Consider the following 17,935-nt stretch of genomic DNA (forward strand, 5'->3'; position numbering starts at 1 on the left):
GTTCCCAAAATAGCTCGGAAATTATCCCTAAAATACCCAAAAATAAAACTGAAGTGATCTAGAGATCTGCTGTTTGGATTCTACAAAAGACGGAGCAAATACTCTTGTTTTAGAAGCCGAACAGAATATATCACAAAAGTCCAAATATAAAGTATACTATTTTTTTCGAACTGATAGTGGAGGCGGGTAGCTCCTTACATGCCTAGCTAACGACTGATAAATGTTCACAGAAAGAAAAAAGCTGGTAAAATCAACGGGATACGGGTCAATTCAACCGATATATCTGTCAATTTTAATCCATCGCAAATTGCTGTTGAATTAACTTCGCGCAAATTGTTGACTCTGAATTGAGTGTTTTAACAGTAAAATCAGCAAAAAAAGTTTCTCTTATGTAAGCCACAGCTCTGTTAATAAAAAAAATACTATATTTTTGAGGTGACTCCGCTCAAAAACGTTTTTTCTAATTGAAAAAACTGTTTTCTTAAGTATTTGATGCTGCTTTCCCCAGGCTTTGAACCCAAGACTTTCGGTGTGGTAAGCGTAGCATGCTACCATCAAAACACGGTGGTCGTCATGCTTTTTCCCGGTTTTTCAGTGCGAGTTTAAATTACAGTTAAAGTTGAGTTTAACCTTTCCACTTTGTGCGCTAAAACACAATTTTGGTGCCTGAGGAGCTGAAGCGGCCGAAGTGCCAGGGGATGCTCTAGTCAACTTTACCTGTAGTTTAAAGTCGCACTTAAAAACAGGCATTCGAATACCAATAAAACAAAGTAGTGATCGCCGTTAGCGTAAGTTTCTCTTTAAAATTAGCTGATGCTTTTGCATAATATTGTAACGAATTCAGTGAAACTCAGCATATTTTACACCTTCTGCAAACGTTCGAATCGCTAAATTGTCGAATAAATAACTCCAATATTCAGTAATGCAAAATGGTATTTATTAGACTACTTTGAGAGTACTTCACAATAACTCTTACTTCACAACTAATTACGTGTTTAAATAAAACTGCTTACTGACTACTCAGCTTTCGCCGCTTTTATACTCTCTGTTGCCTCGTCCACCCATTTCTCCCAAGGTCTAGTAACTTCGCGAGATTCATGCTTTGTTACCAGCCATATATGTACATTAAGCTGGGTCGATTTATTAACCTATATCGCGCCATCGATTTTTCGATAGGTTTTGGGCTCAGGAAAAAAAAGTTCCACTAAGCATACCCAAAAAAATAATTTTCGAGCCTGCATAATTCGAGTTTTTTGATTTTGTTTTCCTTGATTTTTAAGGTGTTTTTTATGACCTACTTGAAAAATTTTCATTTGATTTTAAAATTTTCATGTATACCCTGTCCGACTCAAAATTGTCCGCTAAGAACTTTGGCGATAACAGTTTTTTGAAAAAAAAAAATATTTTTTGGGTTTTGAGGAGTGTTTTGGTGAAAAAATTTTTTTTTCGCCATTTTTTTAAGGGCTTCTTCAGAAACATGCAAAAGTGTTGCCGATGAAACTTTGTCTCACAGTTCCTATCCCACTTAAAATTATGCGATAAAAACGTTGGCATCAACAGGTTTACAAAAAAAATTTTTTTTTTTGTTTTTGGGAATTGTTTTGGTCGAAATCGATTTTTTTCATTTTCAAGGCTTCAAATTATTTTTTATGTATATGTTTCCGTTAGACCCACCAATAAGTAATCCAAAATGATCGGGGCATGAGCTAAGTTGATTTAGCCATGTCCGTCCGTCCGTCTGTCCGTTTGTTTGAACGCAAACTAGTCCCTCAATTTTTGAGATATCTTGATGAAATTTGGTAAGCAGGCATATTTTGATGGGGGATTTGACATTTGTCGAAATCGACCGGATCGGACCACTATAGCGTATACCTCCCATACAATCGATTGTTCAATAAGAGGGTTTTCGCCATTTCTGCCTCATTTTAACAGCTAGCACCATCAAATTTTACCACAAGCTTACGTATTGGGCATAGATTGTCGTCTGAAAAAATCATCATCGTTTGTTAAAATGAGGCAGAAATTGTGCAGAAATGGCGAAAACCCTCTTATTGAACAATCGATTGTATGGGAGGTATATGCTATAGTGGTCCGATCCGTTCGATTCCGTCAAATGTTAAATCCCCCATCAAAATATGCCTGCTTACCAAATTTCATCAAGATATCTCAAAAATTTAGGGACTAGTTTGCGTTCAAACAAACGGACAGATGGACGGTCGGACGGACGGTCAGACGGACGTGGCTAAATCAACTTAGCTCGTCTCCTGATCATTTTGGTATACTTATTGGTGGGTCTAACGGAAACATATACATAAAAAATGATTTGGAGCCTTGAAAATGAAAAAAATCGATTTCGACCAAAACAAGTCCCAAAAACAAACAAAAAAATTTTTTTGTTTTTTAAACTGTTAATGCCAACGTTTTTATCGCATAATTTTAAATGAGATAGGAACTATGAGACAAATTCATTTTCATCGTCAACACTTTTACACGTTTCTGAAGAAACCCTTAAAAAAAAATGGCGAAAAAATAATTTTTTTCACCAAAACACTCCTCAAAACCCAAAAAATATTATTATTTTTTTTTTTCAAAAAACTGTTATCGCCAAAGTTTTTAGCGGACAATTTTGAGTCGGACAGGGTATACATGAAAATTTTAAAATCAAATGAAAATTAAAAATCAAAGAAAAAAAGTCAAAAAACTCAAATTTTGCAGGCTCGAAAATTATTTTTTGGGTATGCTTAGTGGAACTTTTTTTTGCTGAACCCAAAACCTATCGAAAATCGATGGCGCGATATGGGTTAACTTTCGTCCATCAAATCAACCCAGCTTAATGTACATATATATTTGTAGTTTATAGTCGCTCGCATAGCCATATTAGTGTATATATGTGAGTACTACTTCGGCTGATGGTGAGTATCTCTCTGCTGCCTTGTATGTACATGTGTAAATGATGCTTGATTTGTTTACGTACATACAAGTGGCTGCTTGGTATCGGATTAGGGATGCTAGTATCACTTAGTGTTGTGAATATTCGTCACAATATTGACTGTTGTTCGCTTTTGAACTACCAATGAAATGAGTTCTTTTAATAAGTTAGATTGATTGTGAATCTGTAATTTTTGCAGAATATTGTTAACTTGAGACCAAATTTGTTTCGTCTGCTGAAGTATCTAAACAAATTTGTTTACTTGACGAAAAACACGGTTGAATTAACCATAAGGTGATCAATTTTACTGCATTCTTGTTAATGGCAGAACAACAAACCTGAATTTGTTGATTTTCCAGCTTCATTTCTCTCGGTGTATGCAAGTTAGGGCGGGTCAAATTGTATGGGGGAAAAACTTAAGGTGCACATCGAGTTTCTGAATCTATGGGTCATACTGAGTAATATTGTCCATGGGACCATAGGTTTAAAATGAATTTCGAGCCTCCCTAATTTTGTTATTAAATTTTATATCAAAATTTTCTCACTTGATTAGGGAGGCTCGAAATTCATTTCAGGCATATGTTCCCATGGGCAATATTACTCAGTATAGATTCAGAAACTGGATGTGCCTTTTCAACAATAAATTTCACCCACCCTAATGTAAGTATATATAACATTTGAAATCTCTAGAATAAAAACTTTGTTTTTCAGTCAACTTACATGTGTTCACCTTGAGAATATCCTTGCGGCGCTACATACTGGTACCATAAATTTGCAAGCTGGTCGTCAACTCATTGAACTCTTAAATAGCGATCCCGCACAAAACGCAAAAACGGTAAATTCTCAATATCATATATTATATTTATTTAGATGTTGCAAGTGAATCATGGTTTTAGTATTTAAATAGCACGTTCTGTCCAGTCAACTTAGATTTATACAAGGCAAAGAACTGCTCACATTTAACCATCGGGCATCTTGCCTATTGTTAAAATATCAAAATCAAGGCAAAATGACTGGCGAGCTTTGTTGAACTCGATGAGAATGGCATAATATTTTTACACACACACAAAAAAGGTGTATCTGATAATGTGACACATGTACTTCCATTTATTTAGATGCGCTGCATCCGAATCTGATATCAGAATCGGAGTATTCGGTCCTGGTTCGAGCCATACCTCAAAAAACGCTCAATCACCAGTGATTTTTTTTTCCATTTTTGGAGGTTAGGGCCGAATCACGACCGGTAAGACCAATTAAATGTCGGATTTGGATTCAGCGCATGCATTTTGGTGCGCTGAGTCCGAGCATGCTAGCATAATTAGCCTTACGGGTCGTAAAACAAAAAAAAAAATACTGGCAATTGAGGGGGTTTGAGGTTATGGCCGAACTCTGATAGCGGATTCGGATTTAGTACATATAAATGCATAGGAGTACATAGTCCGCATGACCAGATCCACCAAGTTTTTTCTGAAACGGTGTAATTTATCGTTTTTATTTTTTTCGAAGATCTATCTACCTTTTGACCTCTTATAATTCTTGTTATATAACTTGAAAAAAAAAAAATTTAATTATACAATTCAAATAAGAAACATAGGCAGACAACGCCTACGTTTTAAGGTAATGAATTAAAAAAAAATTTAATAAAAAATATAAACCGTTAGCTAGCTAGCCCTAACCAACAGTTTTTCGAAACTGCGTTTTTCTCATATTTTAGTGGGATATATTAAATACACTCTTTAATACCAATACCAACGGAGTTATGCCATTATTAAAATACTGTATCTGCATTAGGGGGGGGGGGTCGATTTGTATGGACGAAAGTTAACCGATATCGCCATCGATTTTTCGATAGGATTTGGGCTCAGGAAAAAAAGCTCCACTACGCATACCCAAAAAAAATAACTTTCGAGCCTGCGAAATTTCATTTTTTTGACTTTTTTTCGACTTTGATTTTTACGGTTTTTTTCATGACCTACTAATAAAATGTCCATATGTATACCCTGTCCGACCCAAAAATGTCCGCGAAAAACGTTGGCGATAACAAAAAATATTTTTTTTTTTTCGAAAAACTGTTATCGACAACGTTTTTAGCGGACATTTATGGGTCGGACAGGGTATACACGAAAATTTTACAATCAAATGAAAATTTTTTTAGTAGGTCATGAAAAAAAACTTAAAAATCGAAGTCGAAAACAAGTCAAAAAAATGAAATTTCGGAGGCTCGAAAATTATTTTTTTGGGTATGCGTAGTAGAACTTTTTTTCCTGAGCCCAAATCCTATCGAAAAATCGATGGCACGATATCGGTTAATAAATCGACCCAGTCGAATCTGCATACTTACTTAATTGGCGCTTAACCGCTTTAACGGTTATGGCCGTCCAACAAAGCACGCCAGTCGCTTCTTTGCTGTGCAAAGTAGCACCATTTGGTAATACCTAGAGAACTTAAATCGTCTTTCATGTGGCCATTCCAGCGGAGTGGGGGCCGCCCTCTTCCTCTGCTTTCATAGGCGGGTTACGATAAGAATACCGGAGCATCAGCTTTCATTCGCATAACATGACTTAGCCACCGATAGCCGCTGTGTTTTAATTCGCTGAACTATGTTGATGTCTGGATAAATCTCGTACAGCTCATCATTAAATCTTAGTCGGAAGTCGTCTTCGCCATCGCGTAGAGGTCCGTGAATCTTTCGAAGAACTTTTCTCTCAAACACTCTCAGAGCCGCCTCATCTGATGTCTTGGTTAATGCTTCTACACTATATAGCAGGACGGGTATGATAAGTAACTTGTGAAGATGATTTTCGCAGGTACTTAGTATTGTCATCATTCACCATCAAATCCATCTTTTCCGCTTCTTTTTCCAGATTGGAGTAAGCAAAAGGCGGCTTTAAAATCGACGAAGAGGTGATGGGTGTAACTTTTTTCGCTGTTTTTTTCCAAGATTTGGTGCATAGTGGTAGATTTACGCGGTCCGAAGCCGCACTTATAAGGTCTATTCTGCCGATTCAAGGTGGACTTCAATCTTTCGCGCATACGCATGACAGGACCTTATATCCGATACTAAGAAGGCTGATTCCGCGATAGTTGGAGCAGCTTCCAGGTCCCCTTTATTGTGGACTGGAAAAAGAACCCTTGATTCCAATCGTCGGACATGCACTCGTCCGACCATATTTTGCTGAAAAGTTGATGCATGTGCCTTACCATCTCCTCGTCGCCGTATCTGAATAGCTCCGCAGGCAACCCCGCAGAGCCCATGACCTGCTTGTTTTTTCAATCTGGTTATCTCTATTTTTACTTCGTCATGGTATGGTGGGGGAACCTTTATTCCATCATCACCGATTGCGGGATCGGTTTCGTCACCTTCCGTGGGCATTTCATCGTTCTCTCTTAAGGAGAAAAGAAAAGTGAACCCTCCATAATCTAAGCACCCTTGGACATCAGTTACCAGGTGGCCTTAAATCCTTCTGTGCGAATTTTTGGGTAAAATTTGCGGGCCTTATTCCTGGTGGCTAGCAGATCAAGCAAGATCCTCGCACTGACGCCTTCTGCCTCTCCTTTTTATTCTTGTAAAGGCGTCTCGATTTCCTGTTCAACTCGCGGTAGCGCTCACACACTCTTCTTGTAGCGTTCGCTTTTAACGTAGCCCTGAAGGAAGCATTCTTTTTCAGTTGCAAAGCGGCATTCTTCATCGTACCAGTTGCTTTTCTGTGGTCGCCGGTAACTAATTTTTTCCTCGATGGCGGTGCGAAGTGCTTTGGAGTTATGATTCCAATGCTTCTGCATTCCGTCAAGTTGACTTCTGCTCTCAGAGAGCATGTGTGAGAGTCGAGTTGCGAAACCGTTGGCAGTTCGTTGCGATTGCAGCCTTCGACGTCTAACTTTCCTTGCCTTTTTCGTTCCTTGCTTTAAGCCGCGCAGAGGCGGGCGGGTATTTTGGCTACGACGAGATAGTGATCCGAGCCGATGTTAGGTTCTCGAAATCTAAAACACTGGAGGCATACTTTCCGTCTATATCATATCAATCGGGGAATAGCCATGTAGCTTGATGTAAAATTTTTTGCTAAAACCTGGTGCTGGTTATGACCATGTTTGGGGCACCGCCGAAGTCAATCAGCCTCAATGAATTAGGGGAGCTTTCGTAGTAGAAGCTGAACTTTCCGACCGTGGAGCCAAAAACGCCTTTTTTTGACCACCCTAGCGTTAAAGTCACTTTCGTGTGTGAGTTCTAGTCGCTCGTATAATGCACCCTTGGTAATTCTTTACTTTAGCTCATAACTGCTAAAATTCGTCCAAAAAGGTGTCAAAAGACGCGTTTTGGACCCAGCACGACGAATCGGAAATTAAAAAAATTTATTTTTGTCAAAAGATATTTCCAAAAACCGAAAACGGCCCAGGAGCGCTCCGAATCCGGGGCTGGGATCCATAGTATTTTTGCGCAGAACACCTTGAAGGGCCCAACACCGTTTTGGATATCAAAACCAAGCCCGCGCAAAACACTTTCATCCACAGTTTTTATTGTGGGTACGACAAAATCATCAAAATTACATCAAACACTTGAAAATTTACAATTTTTTCTGAAATATCTCTGGAAAGAAATAAAATTTTCCATTTCCGCTTTCAGATGCGTGCTCCTGGATCTAAAGCGCGTCTTTGTACACCTCTGCCGATATTTTTGGACGAATTTTAGCAGTTTTGAGCTAAAGTAAATACCGCACCCTTCACCTCATTGTCCTCTACATGGGCGCAGATGAAAGAGATATAGCGGCGAGACGTTCGTCCACATACGTGAACCTTAGTACATGGCGACGAAGTCTCTCCCCCACCACAAACCCAACAAAACCCAAGTTCACAATTTTCAATTGTCTTTTTACTTGCTTTGTGTCGAAAAAAATAACACATACAAAGTTAAAAATAGTTTTATAACGATTAATTAATTATTATACCTTTAATGAACATGAAATGGTATATTAACTTTGGTCCGATGTTTGTAACGTTGAGAAATATAGAAGATAGACTCACCATTAAGTATACCGAATTGATCAGGGCGAACTGAGTTGATATAGCCATGTCCGTCTGTCCGTCCGTCCGTCTGTCCGTCTGTCTGTTTGACGCAAACTAGTCCCTCAAATTTTGAGATATCTCAATGAAATTTGGCGCAAGGATGTATTTTTGTATTATATTAGACATTTGTCGGATCCGGTAGGATCGAACCACTATAACATGTATCTCCCATACAACCGATCGTTCAGATAAGACGATTTTGGTCATTCCTGCCGCAATTTAGAAAGTATAAACGTGAAACTCGGTGATATATATTCTAATATATCATAGAAGATATCCTGAAAAAATCACTTTGATCGGAGCTATATATAGTATATATCCCATACAACCGATCGTTCAGATAGAAAGATTTTTGGCCATTTCTCCCTTAGTTTCCAATATAAAAACGTGAAACTTGGTGATGTATATTCTAATATATCATAGAAGGTTTCCTGTAAAAATCATTTCGATCGGAGCTATATATAATATATATCCCATACAACCGATCGTTCAGATAAGGGGATTTTTTGCCATTTTTTATTTTATATTTATCTAAAAATCGTTTAGGGATGTACATCTATATATTTCTTATCTTATGCATCCGATTATTTGGAGATTACGAACGGGATAAGATTATTGTTCGGCCCCATTCATGAAAGGTATGAAGTTTTCGGCACAGCCGAAGACAGTCCCGTCCTTACTTGTTTTTAATTGTTATTTTTTTATAGCTTATAAAAGAATTGAATATGGAACAAATAATTGACGATGCAACGATCGAGCAATTTTGTCGGCAAGCAATGGAACGTCAGGATCAAGCTGTAAAACAATATAAAAACGGTAAAAAGAAAGCTCTTTTAGCCATTGTGGGTGAAGTATCGAGATTGTCAAATCAAAGAGCTAATATGAAAGCTGTCGCCATGTACCTGGAGAAGATATTGAAATCTTAACTAATAAAAAGTTGAAGTTAATTTCGAGTGAACACGAACATACCTAATATACCCAGCTGTGGATTTTAAAAGTGAAATTATTTGGTTATAAGGTTGGTGGTTATTTATTACTTTTTTAATTATTTCAAACTAGTAATTGTGAAATTACCGGGGAAGAAGGGCGCATTTCACTATTTGCATGAAAAGCTCGCACATTACATTAAACTGCAAAAACAAGATTTTAGACCTAATGTTTACAGATGACACTGTGGGCACTACCCTAACCCGAATTACCCCATTATCCCTTCCTGCAGGCCCTCTTCATCCTACGCTGGAGATTGTACTGGATTTTGTTCGGCCTGTGATGCTCGATGCTTCGAAATCGAAGTCTCGACTCAGTTGAAGATGCTTTTATAAGACGAATTTTATTAAGCTAAATGAACTGATTGCTGCACACGACTGGTCAAATCTTTACTCGTGCAATGATGTAGAATCTAAATAAATAAAAAATAAATGTAAAAGCGATAACCTCCGAAGAGGTCTAAGGCCAAGCTTCTCTTCCAATTTGCGTCGTGCTCCTCTTGCTTTTCCATATAAATTGGCCGGACGGGACCTACATGTTTTATGCCGACTCCGAACGGCATCTGCAAGGCAGATGAGTTTTCACTGAGAGCTTTTCATGGCAGAAATACACCCGGAGAACTTGCCAAACAATGCCGAGGGGCGAACCCGCTTAGTAAAATTTTCTTCTAATTGAAAACCCTTATTTCTAAAATGTTGATGTTGCTTTGCCCGGGGTGTGAACCCAGGGCATACGGTGTGGTAGGCGGAGCACGCTACCATCACACCACGGTGGCCGCCATCAGCAACCTCAATATTTTACAGCACACTTGATGGCTTCTTTAATAGTTGTGTTCGCCTCGGCTATGCTCGTGTGACAACAAGTAAACCGCCTTGGTTCTCTAGGCAATTATTAAGACTAAATAATATTAAATCAAGACTCTATAAGCGTTTTAAAAGATTTGGAAAATCTGCAGACTAACTATTTAGTTGCTCGATCCAATTTTCATCGTCTCTACCTACACTGTTACAATAATTACATATCCCGCTGCATACTTCAATTTGTTAACAATCCGAAATGTTTTTATAGTTTCGTTAACTCGAAAATGAAAACTTCTGGTTTTCCCTCTTCGTTTATCTATAGGTCTAAGAGCGCTAATTCTGATCACGAAATTGCAGATTTATTTGCTGAATTTTTTAAGTATACCTACTCATTCCATTGTGTTCTTTCGGATATTTATCCTTATAACTTAAAAGTTTCGAATAATATTTAAAACCCGTTCATTGATAATGATACTGTTCTTCATAGTCTTCTTGTTTTGAAACCGATATTTTCCCCGGGCCAGATGGAGTTCCCAGTTGTGTGCTTAATTAATGTGCTGTAAACTTATCTGAGCATATCTTAAAATTATTCAAACTATCCCGCTGCATACTTCAATTTGTTAACAACCCGAAATGTTTTTATAGTTTCGTTAACTCGAAAAGGAAAACTTCTGGTTTTCCATCTTCGTTTATCTATGGGTCTAAGAGCGCTAATTCTGATCACGAAACTGCAGATTTATTTGCTGAATTTTTTAAGTATACCTACTCATTCCATTGTGTTCTTTCGGATATTTATCCTTATAACTTAAAAGGTTCGAATAATATTTAAACCCCGTTCATTGATAATGATACTGTTCTTCATAGTCTTCTTGCTTTGAAACCGATATTTTCCCCGGGCCAGATGGAGTTCCCAGTTGTGTGCTTAATTAATGTGCTGTAAACTTATGTGAGCATATCTTAAAATTATTCAAACTATCCCTGCAATCCGCATTAGTCCCATCTATTTGGAAGCAATCGTTTATCATACCTTTGCATAAAAAGGGTAGTAGGTCTAATATAGAGAATTACAGGGGCATAGCTAAACTCTCAGCTATTCCTAAATCTTTTGAACAGATTATTACTTGCCAACTTCAGCATCTGTGCAGTTCTTTAATATCTCCTTGTCAGCACGGTTTTGTGGGTCGGAGATCAACAACAACCAACTTGCTCGAATTTACGTCCCTAATTATGGATGGTTTTTTGGATTGTAAACAAACGCATGTCATTTACACTGACTTTATTAAAGCATTCGACTCTGTTAATCATGAGCTTTTACTTCTCAAACTTAATCTTCTGGGTTTTCCTAAGCGTATTTTGATTTAGATAGCAAGTTATCTCGAAAACAGAACTCAATGAGTGTTGTTCAACACAATTGTTTCTAAGTCGATTAATGTAATCTCTGGTGTGCCCTAGGGTAGTCATTTGGGTCCCTTACTTTTTACTCACCACAAGTTATCTTATACTCTAGAACTTTATTGTATGCTGATGACGTAGAAATTTGTCACACATATTTGCCCTCAGATTCATCCAGTTTTGAGCAGCTTCAGGCCGATCTTGGCTCTTTTCAAAGGTGTTCAGCAAATTTCCTTTTTTTAATTGCACTAAATGCAAGCAAATGACATTTCATCGTGTGAAAGCATTTCTGGCATTTTATATGCTGAATGGCACCCATTTGGAGCGTATATCTGTTGTATGTGATCTAGGTGTTCTTCTTGATCCGAAATTAAGTTTTATCTTACATATCTCAACTACTATAACCAAAGCAACTGGTGTACTAGGATTTATAAAACGATGGGCTAGAGAGTTTGATGACTGTTATTTCACCAAAATACTTTATACCTCGTTGGTACGTCCTATTCTCTATTACTGTTCAAGTGTCTGGTCTCCAACCTATCAAAACCATATAAATCGGATTGAGCCAGTCCAGAAACAGTTTTTATTTTTGCACTACGAGGTCTCAACTGGGATTCAAGTTAGACTTCTTTTAATTAATTTGCCAGCTCTTGAAACTCGTCGAATATTACTTGGTGTAATGTTCATTCATAAGCTGATCATCGGTGACATTGACTCAGTAGACTAAATTTTGCTGTTCCTACTAGGACTTCTAAACACTTTGTGCCTTTTCATTTACCTCTTTGTCGACAAAACTTTGCCAGAAATAATCCTATGCGGATTTGGTGCTCACGATATATTGACCTGTACAACTGTATTAGCTTCGAATGTTGATTTGCTGCTTTACATACTGCCATACTTTTGTGTTTCGCCTGATATTTTAAACAAAGTAAATGAATAATTAACTATTAACCTCGTTGCATGCAGTTCGCGTGTTCCCCCTACTGGGAACGTCGCGTCAGCCCCCTTATGGGCACGGATCTCCTTTCTGAGCACCTCGCGTAAGCTCCCTTCTGAGCTCCTCACGATGGCGCCCCACTGGGCACACTTATATAAATTCTTAAATAACATTGTTACTTTCTGTATATTATAATTGAAATCGTAATGCGCATAACTATATATAATTTACTTTAATTCTTGGCTTGTAAGTTTATGTACGTTCTTTTCTTGTAAATGAATCTATTATTCTTAGCAGTCGACCGCTTTGTTTTTGAGTCTACTATAACTTCAAATAAATAAATAAAAAAAAATAAATTTCGCTCTAACGCATTTTGTGTAAATAAAATCTTGAATATGCAAGCCATGGTTCAACTATACGGTTGGCTCATCTATACAGCAACAACATACCTTTGTTCAGATTGTCAAAATCTGCGTGTTGGTGTTAGGGGAATGGAATGCAGAGAAAACATAAAACTTTGCAATGCTGGTGTGTTGTGGGAAAATAATGCGCTAAATTAGATGCATTTACTGAAAAAATAACTGAAAGTGATGTGAAACTACTTTTATACAAAAAAAATTACCATCACGGCAGTAAATTATTGTAAAATTTTTAAGCTATTGCATAGATTTTATCGCGGGCTTGGAGACTAAATCAAAAAAAACCGTAACAGATGTTTGTCGAAAAAGATCCGAAAAGGCTCGAAAAGGTTCGTAAAGGTTCGGTGTTAGCAACAGGCCAAATACATAAAATTGGATCTCTATCATAAACAGCGGTGGGCACCACTACATTTACACGGTTACCAAATTGAGAACGTGTTAGTAAACACGAACGCGTAGCGAGCACGAATGCAAAATCAATTATTTATTTAGTTTGATTTCAATTAGTGATGGACGATATGGCTATTTTGAGGTATCAGTGAAAATAGATATGGCTATTTTTGAATCACGGTTACCAAATTGAGAATGTGTTAGTAAACACGAACGCGTAGCGAGCACGAAAGCAAAATCAATTATTTATTTAGTTTGATTTCAATTAGTGATGGACGATATGGCTATTTTGAGCTATCAGTGAAAATAGATATGGCTATTTTTGAATCACGGCTATTTTTTATAGCTATAGCGATCGCTTTATTTTAACAAGCGATTCTATACAGAAGATATGATGGGCGATACAGCGATTTTGAGCTATCAGTGAGTATAGATATGGCTATTTTTTACAGCTATGGCGATCGCTTTCATTTATCTTTGATAAGCGAATCTGCAATTATTTGTATACTTGGATATAAAAATTGAATGTTTAAGTTTGTTTACCGGAGTAGATTGAATGTTCTACATTAATTTAATTTAGTATACAGAATATATGAACCAAAATTGGAATAAAAAGACGAAAATATGTACCTTTTATAGTAAACTGATGTAATATGAAATTCTAATATGTTCAGTCTCGTATTACACTCAATGAGATGAAACTAGCGGAAAAAGATGTCTATGCATCTTTGTTTTATAAATTTTGCTAATTGAAAATGCTTTAATTTTTAAATGTAAGATGAATCAACCCCAAATAAATCTGTATATGTAACAGCATAAAAACATGATTTATTTACTATATTATACTACACCGATGTATTCAGAAATACTCCGTATGCATTTATTCTGAAAGTTGTATTTGGCTGCATAATATTTCTATAGTAAAGTGAATCAATTTTTAATGAAAAATACAGAGGAAAAATATAGCAAATTCTTCAAACTATTATAAAAATATTCTTTAGCAGAAAATTAGCCACCCACTTCAGCGCCCTAGAATTTAGCCGGAGAATTCAATCATATACAAACCATATGACAAAGCTTGAATTGCATTCTCCCAAAAAACTTAAATTTTGAGTTAATCTGTTCACAATAAGACGAGTGATATATGTTTCTATAATTCTTTTATTTTTCCATCAAAAGCACAAATTTTATAAAACTGTTAACGGCTACAGCCTAGAAGTATTAACTTATGAATAACACATGCATTAGTTTCATGTCCGAATCAGTTTTAGCAAGCGAAAAAATGCTATTGTTTCTTTGTTTAGGCGCACAAGTGGACCAAAAACTATCTCGTATTGATAACCATATTCATAACGCAATAGCACTTGTGATGGTTCAGTGTCTATACCTGGCTTCTCTAAATCCTGAAATGTTGCATCGATATTTTCCTTCCATAATTCCTCCACCGTGGTGTGATTGTAGCGTGCTCCGCCTATCACACCGTATGCCCTGGGTTCAACTCCCGGGCAAAGCAACATCAAAAAATTTTAGAAATAAGGTTTTTCAATTAGAAGAAAATTTTTCTAAGCGGGGTCGCCCCTCGGCAGTGTTTGGCAAGCGCTCCTGGTGTATTTCTGCCATGAAAAGCTCTCAGTGAAAACTCATCTGCCTTGCAGATGCCGTTCGGAGTCGGCATAAAACATGTAGGTCCCGTCCGGCCAATTTGTAGGGAAAATCAAGAGGAGCACGACGCAAATTGGAAGAGAAGCTCGGCCTTAGATCTCTTCGGAGGTTATCGCGCCTTACATTTATTTATTTTATTTAATTCCTCTAATTTGTTTATTTGTGCCGCTGATATTTGTCGTGCACGCCACTGCTCTTGCTCGGTAGGAACCTTAACCAACCACGGCAAAAACGAACGATCAGTTATAAGTGGCTTCCATTGTTCTTGATCCCAATTCATATACATTACGTACGCCACACGAGTAAAATTTTAGTACTGTTTCTCGAAGTGGACCTTCAGAATGGAGGGTGACTTCCCTATGTTTAGCCCTCACCGAAAGTTTAACAATTTGGGATCCAGATGTGCTTCCACGCCCATTGCAAAACCATTTTTTGCAATTATTGCACATCACTTCGTCGTCGAAATTGTTGTTGCACAAATTTGCTTTGTTCCGTTCGCCGTTTCCACAATTTCTCTGCACAAAAAGCATACTTTTTCGCCCTTATTTACCACTATCTGTTGACGAAAAATTTTTTTCGTTGTGCAGTTCTTAAGACAACTATCCCCATTTTTCGATAATAGCTGGAAAACTTTTGTAAAAGTATATTTTTTCCAATTTTCGAGAAAATTATTCCTTTTTGTCGCCAATAAACTTTTTTACTCATTCGGAAAGCAAAGCACACAGATGAGTAGTGATGAACGATATTTCACTATCGATGATTGCATCCCCGCTATCAATATTAGTATTAGAATTTCATGCTAAAGGAAAATCGCCAATCGCTATTGGCGATATTCTGCCAGAGGTGATTGCCATTCAAAAGAATCGAATGAAGTAAAATCGCAAATCACTGATATTTTTGGATTGCAATAGCTATTAGCGATTTGTCAATAGCGGCGATGCAATCACCAATAGCGAAATATCGTTCCATCACTAATTTCAATGCTTGAACGGTGAACATGTGTCACGCGCACTCTTTGGTACTCTGTTTTAAGCGCGCATGCGACACTTCCTCACCGTACGACCATCGAAATCAAACTAAAAGAGCTGTCGTTGATTTTCACGAAGTAGCCATTGTGCTATCGCTTATCGTATACATATATGGTCGCTTACAAGCCAACCTAATAAAACCGCACTGCGTTTTTTTAGCGCACGCAAACAACCGGCGTTTTTTTCCCTAACCCAAATAAGCATGCCTTGCGACAATGTAAAGCATATGTGCAAACGTCAAATCTAAATGTCACGCAGAACAAAAATTGGAAATCGAGTTAGGTTTTCACGCAGCAAATTCAATTTGAGTTGCTCTCATACAAGTTGTATGTGCATGAGACATTTTTGACAGGAAATTACTTGCGTGCGTTTATATTAGGTTGGCTTGTTAGCAGGTGCTAAAATCACGCCCACCTCGGATCATAAAGTTAAAGTTAAAGTTAAAATTAAAGTTAAAGTTAAAGTGAATGTTAAAGTTAAAAATAAAGTTAAAGTTGAAGTTAAAGTTAAAGTTAAAGTGAATGTTAAAGTTAAAGCGAAAGTTAAAGTTAAAGTTAAAAATAAAGTTAAAGTGAAAGTGAAAGTTAAAGTTAAAGTTAAGGTTAAAGTTAAAGTTAAAGCTAAAGTTAAGGTTAAAGTTAAAGTTAAAGTTGAAGTTAAAGTTAAAGTTAAAGTGGATGTTAAAGCTAAAGCGAAAGTTAAAGTTAAAGTTAAAAATAAAGTTAAAGTTAAAATGAAAGTTAAAGTTAAAGTCAAAGTTAAAGTTAAGGTTAAAGTTAAGTTAAAGTTAAAGTCAAAGTTAAAGTTAAGTTTAAAGTTAAAGTTAAATTTAAAGTTACAGTTAAAGTTAAAGTTAAAGTGAATGTTAAAGTTAAAGTTAAAGTTAAAGATAAAGTTAAAGTCAAAGTGAATGTTAAAGTTAAAGTGAAAGTTAAAGTTAAAGTTAACAAGTAAGGAAGGTTAAGTTCGGGTGTAACCGAACATTATATACTCAGTTGAGAGCTATGGTGACAACATAAGGGAAAATAACTATGTAGGAAAATGAACCGAGGGAAACCCTGGAATGTGTTTGTATGACATGTGTATCAAATGAAAGGCATTAAAGAGTATTTTATGAGGGAGTGGGCCATAGTTCTATAGGCGGACGCCATTTAGGGATATCGCCATAAAGGTGGATCAGGGTTGACTCTAGAATTTGTTTGTACGATATGGGTATCAAGGTGTTAATGAGTATTTTTAAAAGGGAGTGGGCCTTCGTTCTATAGGTGGTCGCCTTTTCGAGATATCTCCATAAAGGTGGACCAGGGGTGACCCTAGAATTTGTTTGTACGATATGGGTATCAAATGAAAGGGGTTAATGAACATTTTAAAAGGGAGTGGGCCTTCGTTCTATAGGTGGTCGCCTTTTCGAGATATCGCCATAAAGATGGACCAGGGGTGACTAGAATATGTTTGTACGATATGGGTATCAAATGAAAGGTGTTAATGAGTATTTTAAAAGGGCGTGGGGCTTAGTTCTATAGGTGGACGCCTTTTCGAGTTATCGCCATAAAGGTGGACCAGGGGTGACCCTAGAATGTGTTTGTACGATATTGGTATCAAATTAAAGGTATTAATGAGAGTTTTAAAAGGGAGTGGTGGTAGTAGTATATGTGAAGGCGTTTTCCATATATCGACCAAAATGTGGACCAGGGTGATCCAGAACATCATCTGTCGGGTACCGCTAATTTATTTATATATGTAATACCACGAACAGTATTCCTTCCGAGATTCCAAGAGCTTTTTGAGATATCGCCATAAAGTTGGACCAGGGGTGACTCTAGAATGTGTTTGTACGATATGGATATCAAATGAAAGGTGTTAATGAGTATTTTAAAAGGGAGTGGGCCTTAATTCTATAGGTGGACGCCTTTTCGAGATATCGCCATAAAGGTGGACCAGGGGTGACTCTAGAATTTGTTTGTACGATGTGGGTATCAAATGAAAGGTGTTATTGATTATTTAAAAAGTAGTGGGCCTTAGTTCTATAGGTGGACGCCTTTTTGAGACATCGCCATAAGGGTTGACCAGGGGTGACTTTAGAATGTGTTTGTACGATATGGGTATCAAATTAAAGGTACTAATGAGGGTTTTAAAAGGGAGTGGCCCTTAGTTGTATATGTGAAGGCGTTTTCGGTGACCCAGAACTTCATCTGTCGGGTACCGCTAATTTATTTATATATGTAATACCAGGAACAGTATTCCTGCCAAGATTCCAAGGGCGCTTGATTTCGCCCTGCGGAACTGTTGTCATTTTCTTCTACTTAATATGGTAGGTGTCAGACCCACTT

At 37.2% G+C, this 17,935-nt stretch overlaps 1 protein-coding gene across 6 annotated transcripts in view; it reads left to right on the forward strand.

Moving 5' to 3' along the window:
* GatB (glutamyl-tRNA(Gln) amidotransferase subunit B, mitochondrial) overlaps window positions 1-17,935 on the forward strand; it is a 159,874-nt gene that overhangs the window by 14,286 nt on the left and 127,653 nt on the right. For all 6 annotated transcript variants that reach the window (XM_067761386.1, XM_067761385.1, XM_067761384.1 and 3 more), the window contains exons 8-9: window positions 3,641-3,764; window positions 8,698-9,008. In XM_067761386.1, the coding sequence (XP_067617487.1) occupies window positions 3,641-3,764; window positions 8,698-8,916 (343 nt within the window). In that variant the 3' untranslated portion in view covers window positions 8,917-9,008. The remainder of the gene's footprint in view (window positions 1-3,640; window positions 3,765-8,697; window positions 9,009-17,935) is intronic.

This window comes from Eurosta solidaginis, chromosome 1, assembly GCF_040869045.1.
Source record: "Eurosta solidaginis isolate ZX-2024a chromosome 1, ASM4086904v1, whole genome shotgun sequence".
Lineage (NCBI taxonomy): Eukaryota > Metazoa > Arthropoda > Insecta > Diptera > Tephritidae > Eurosta > Eurosta solidaginis.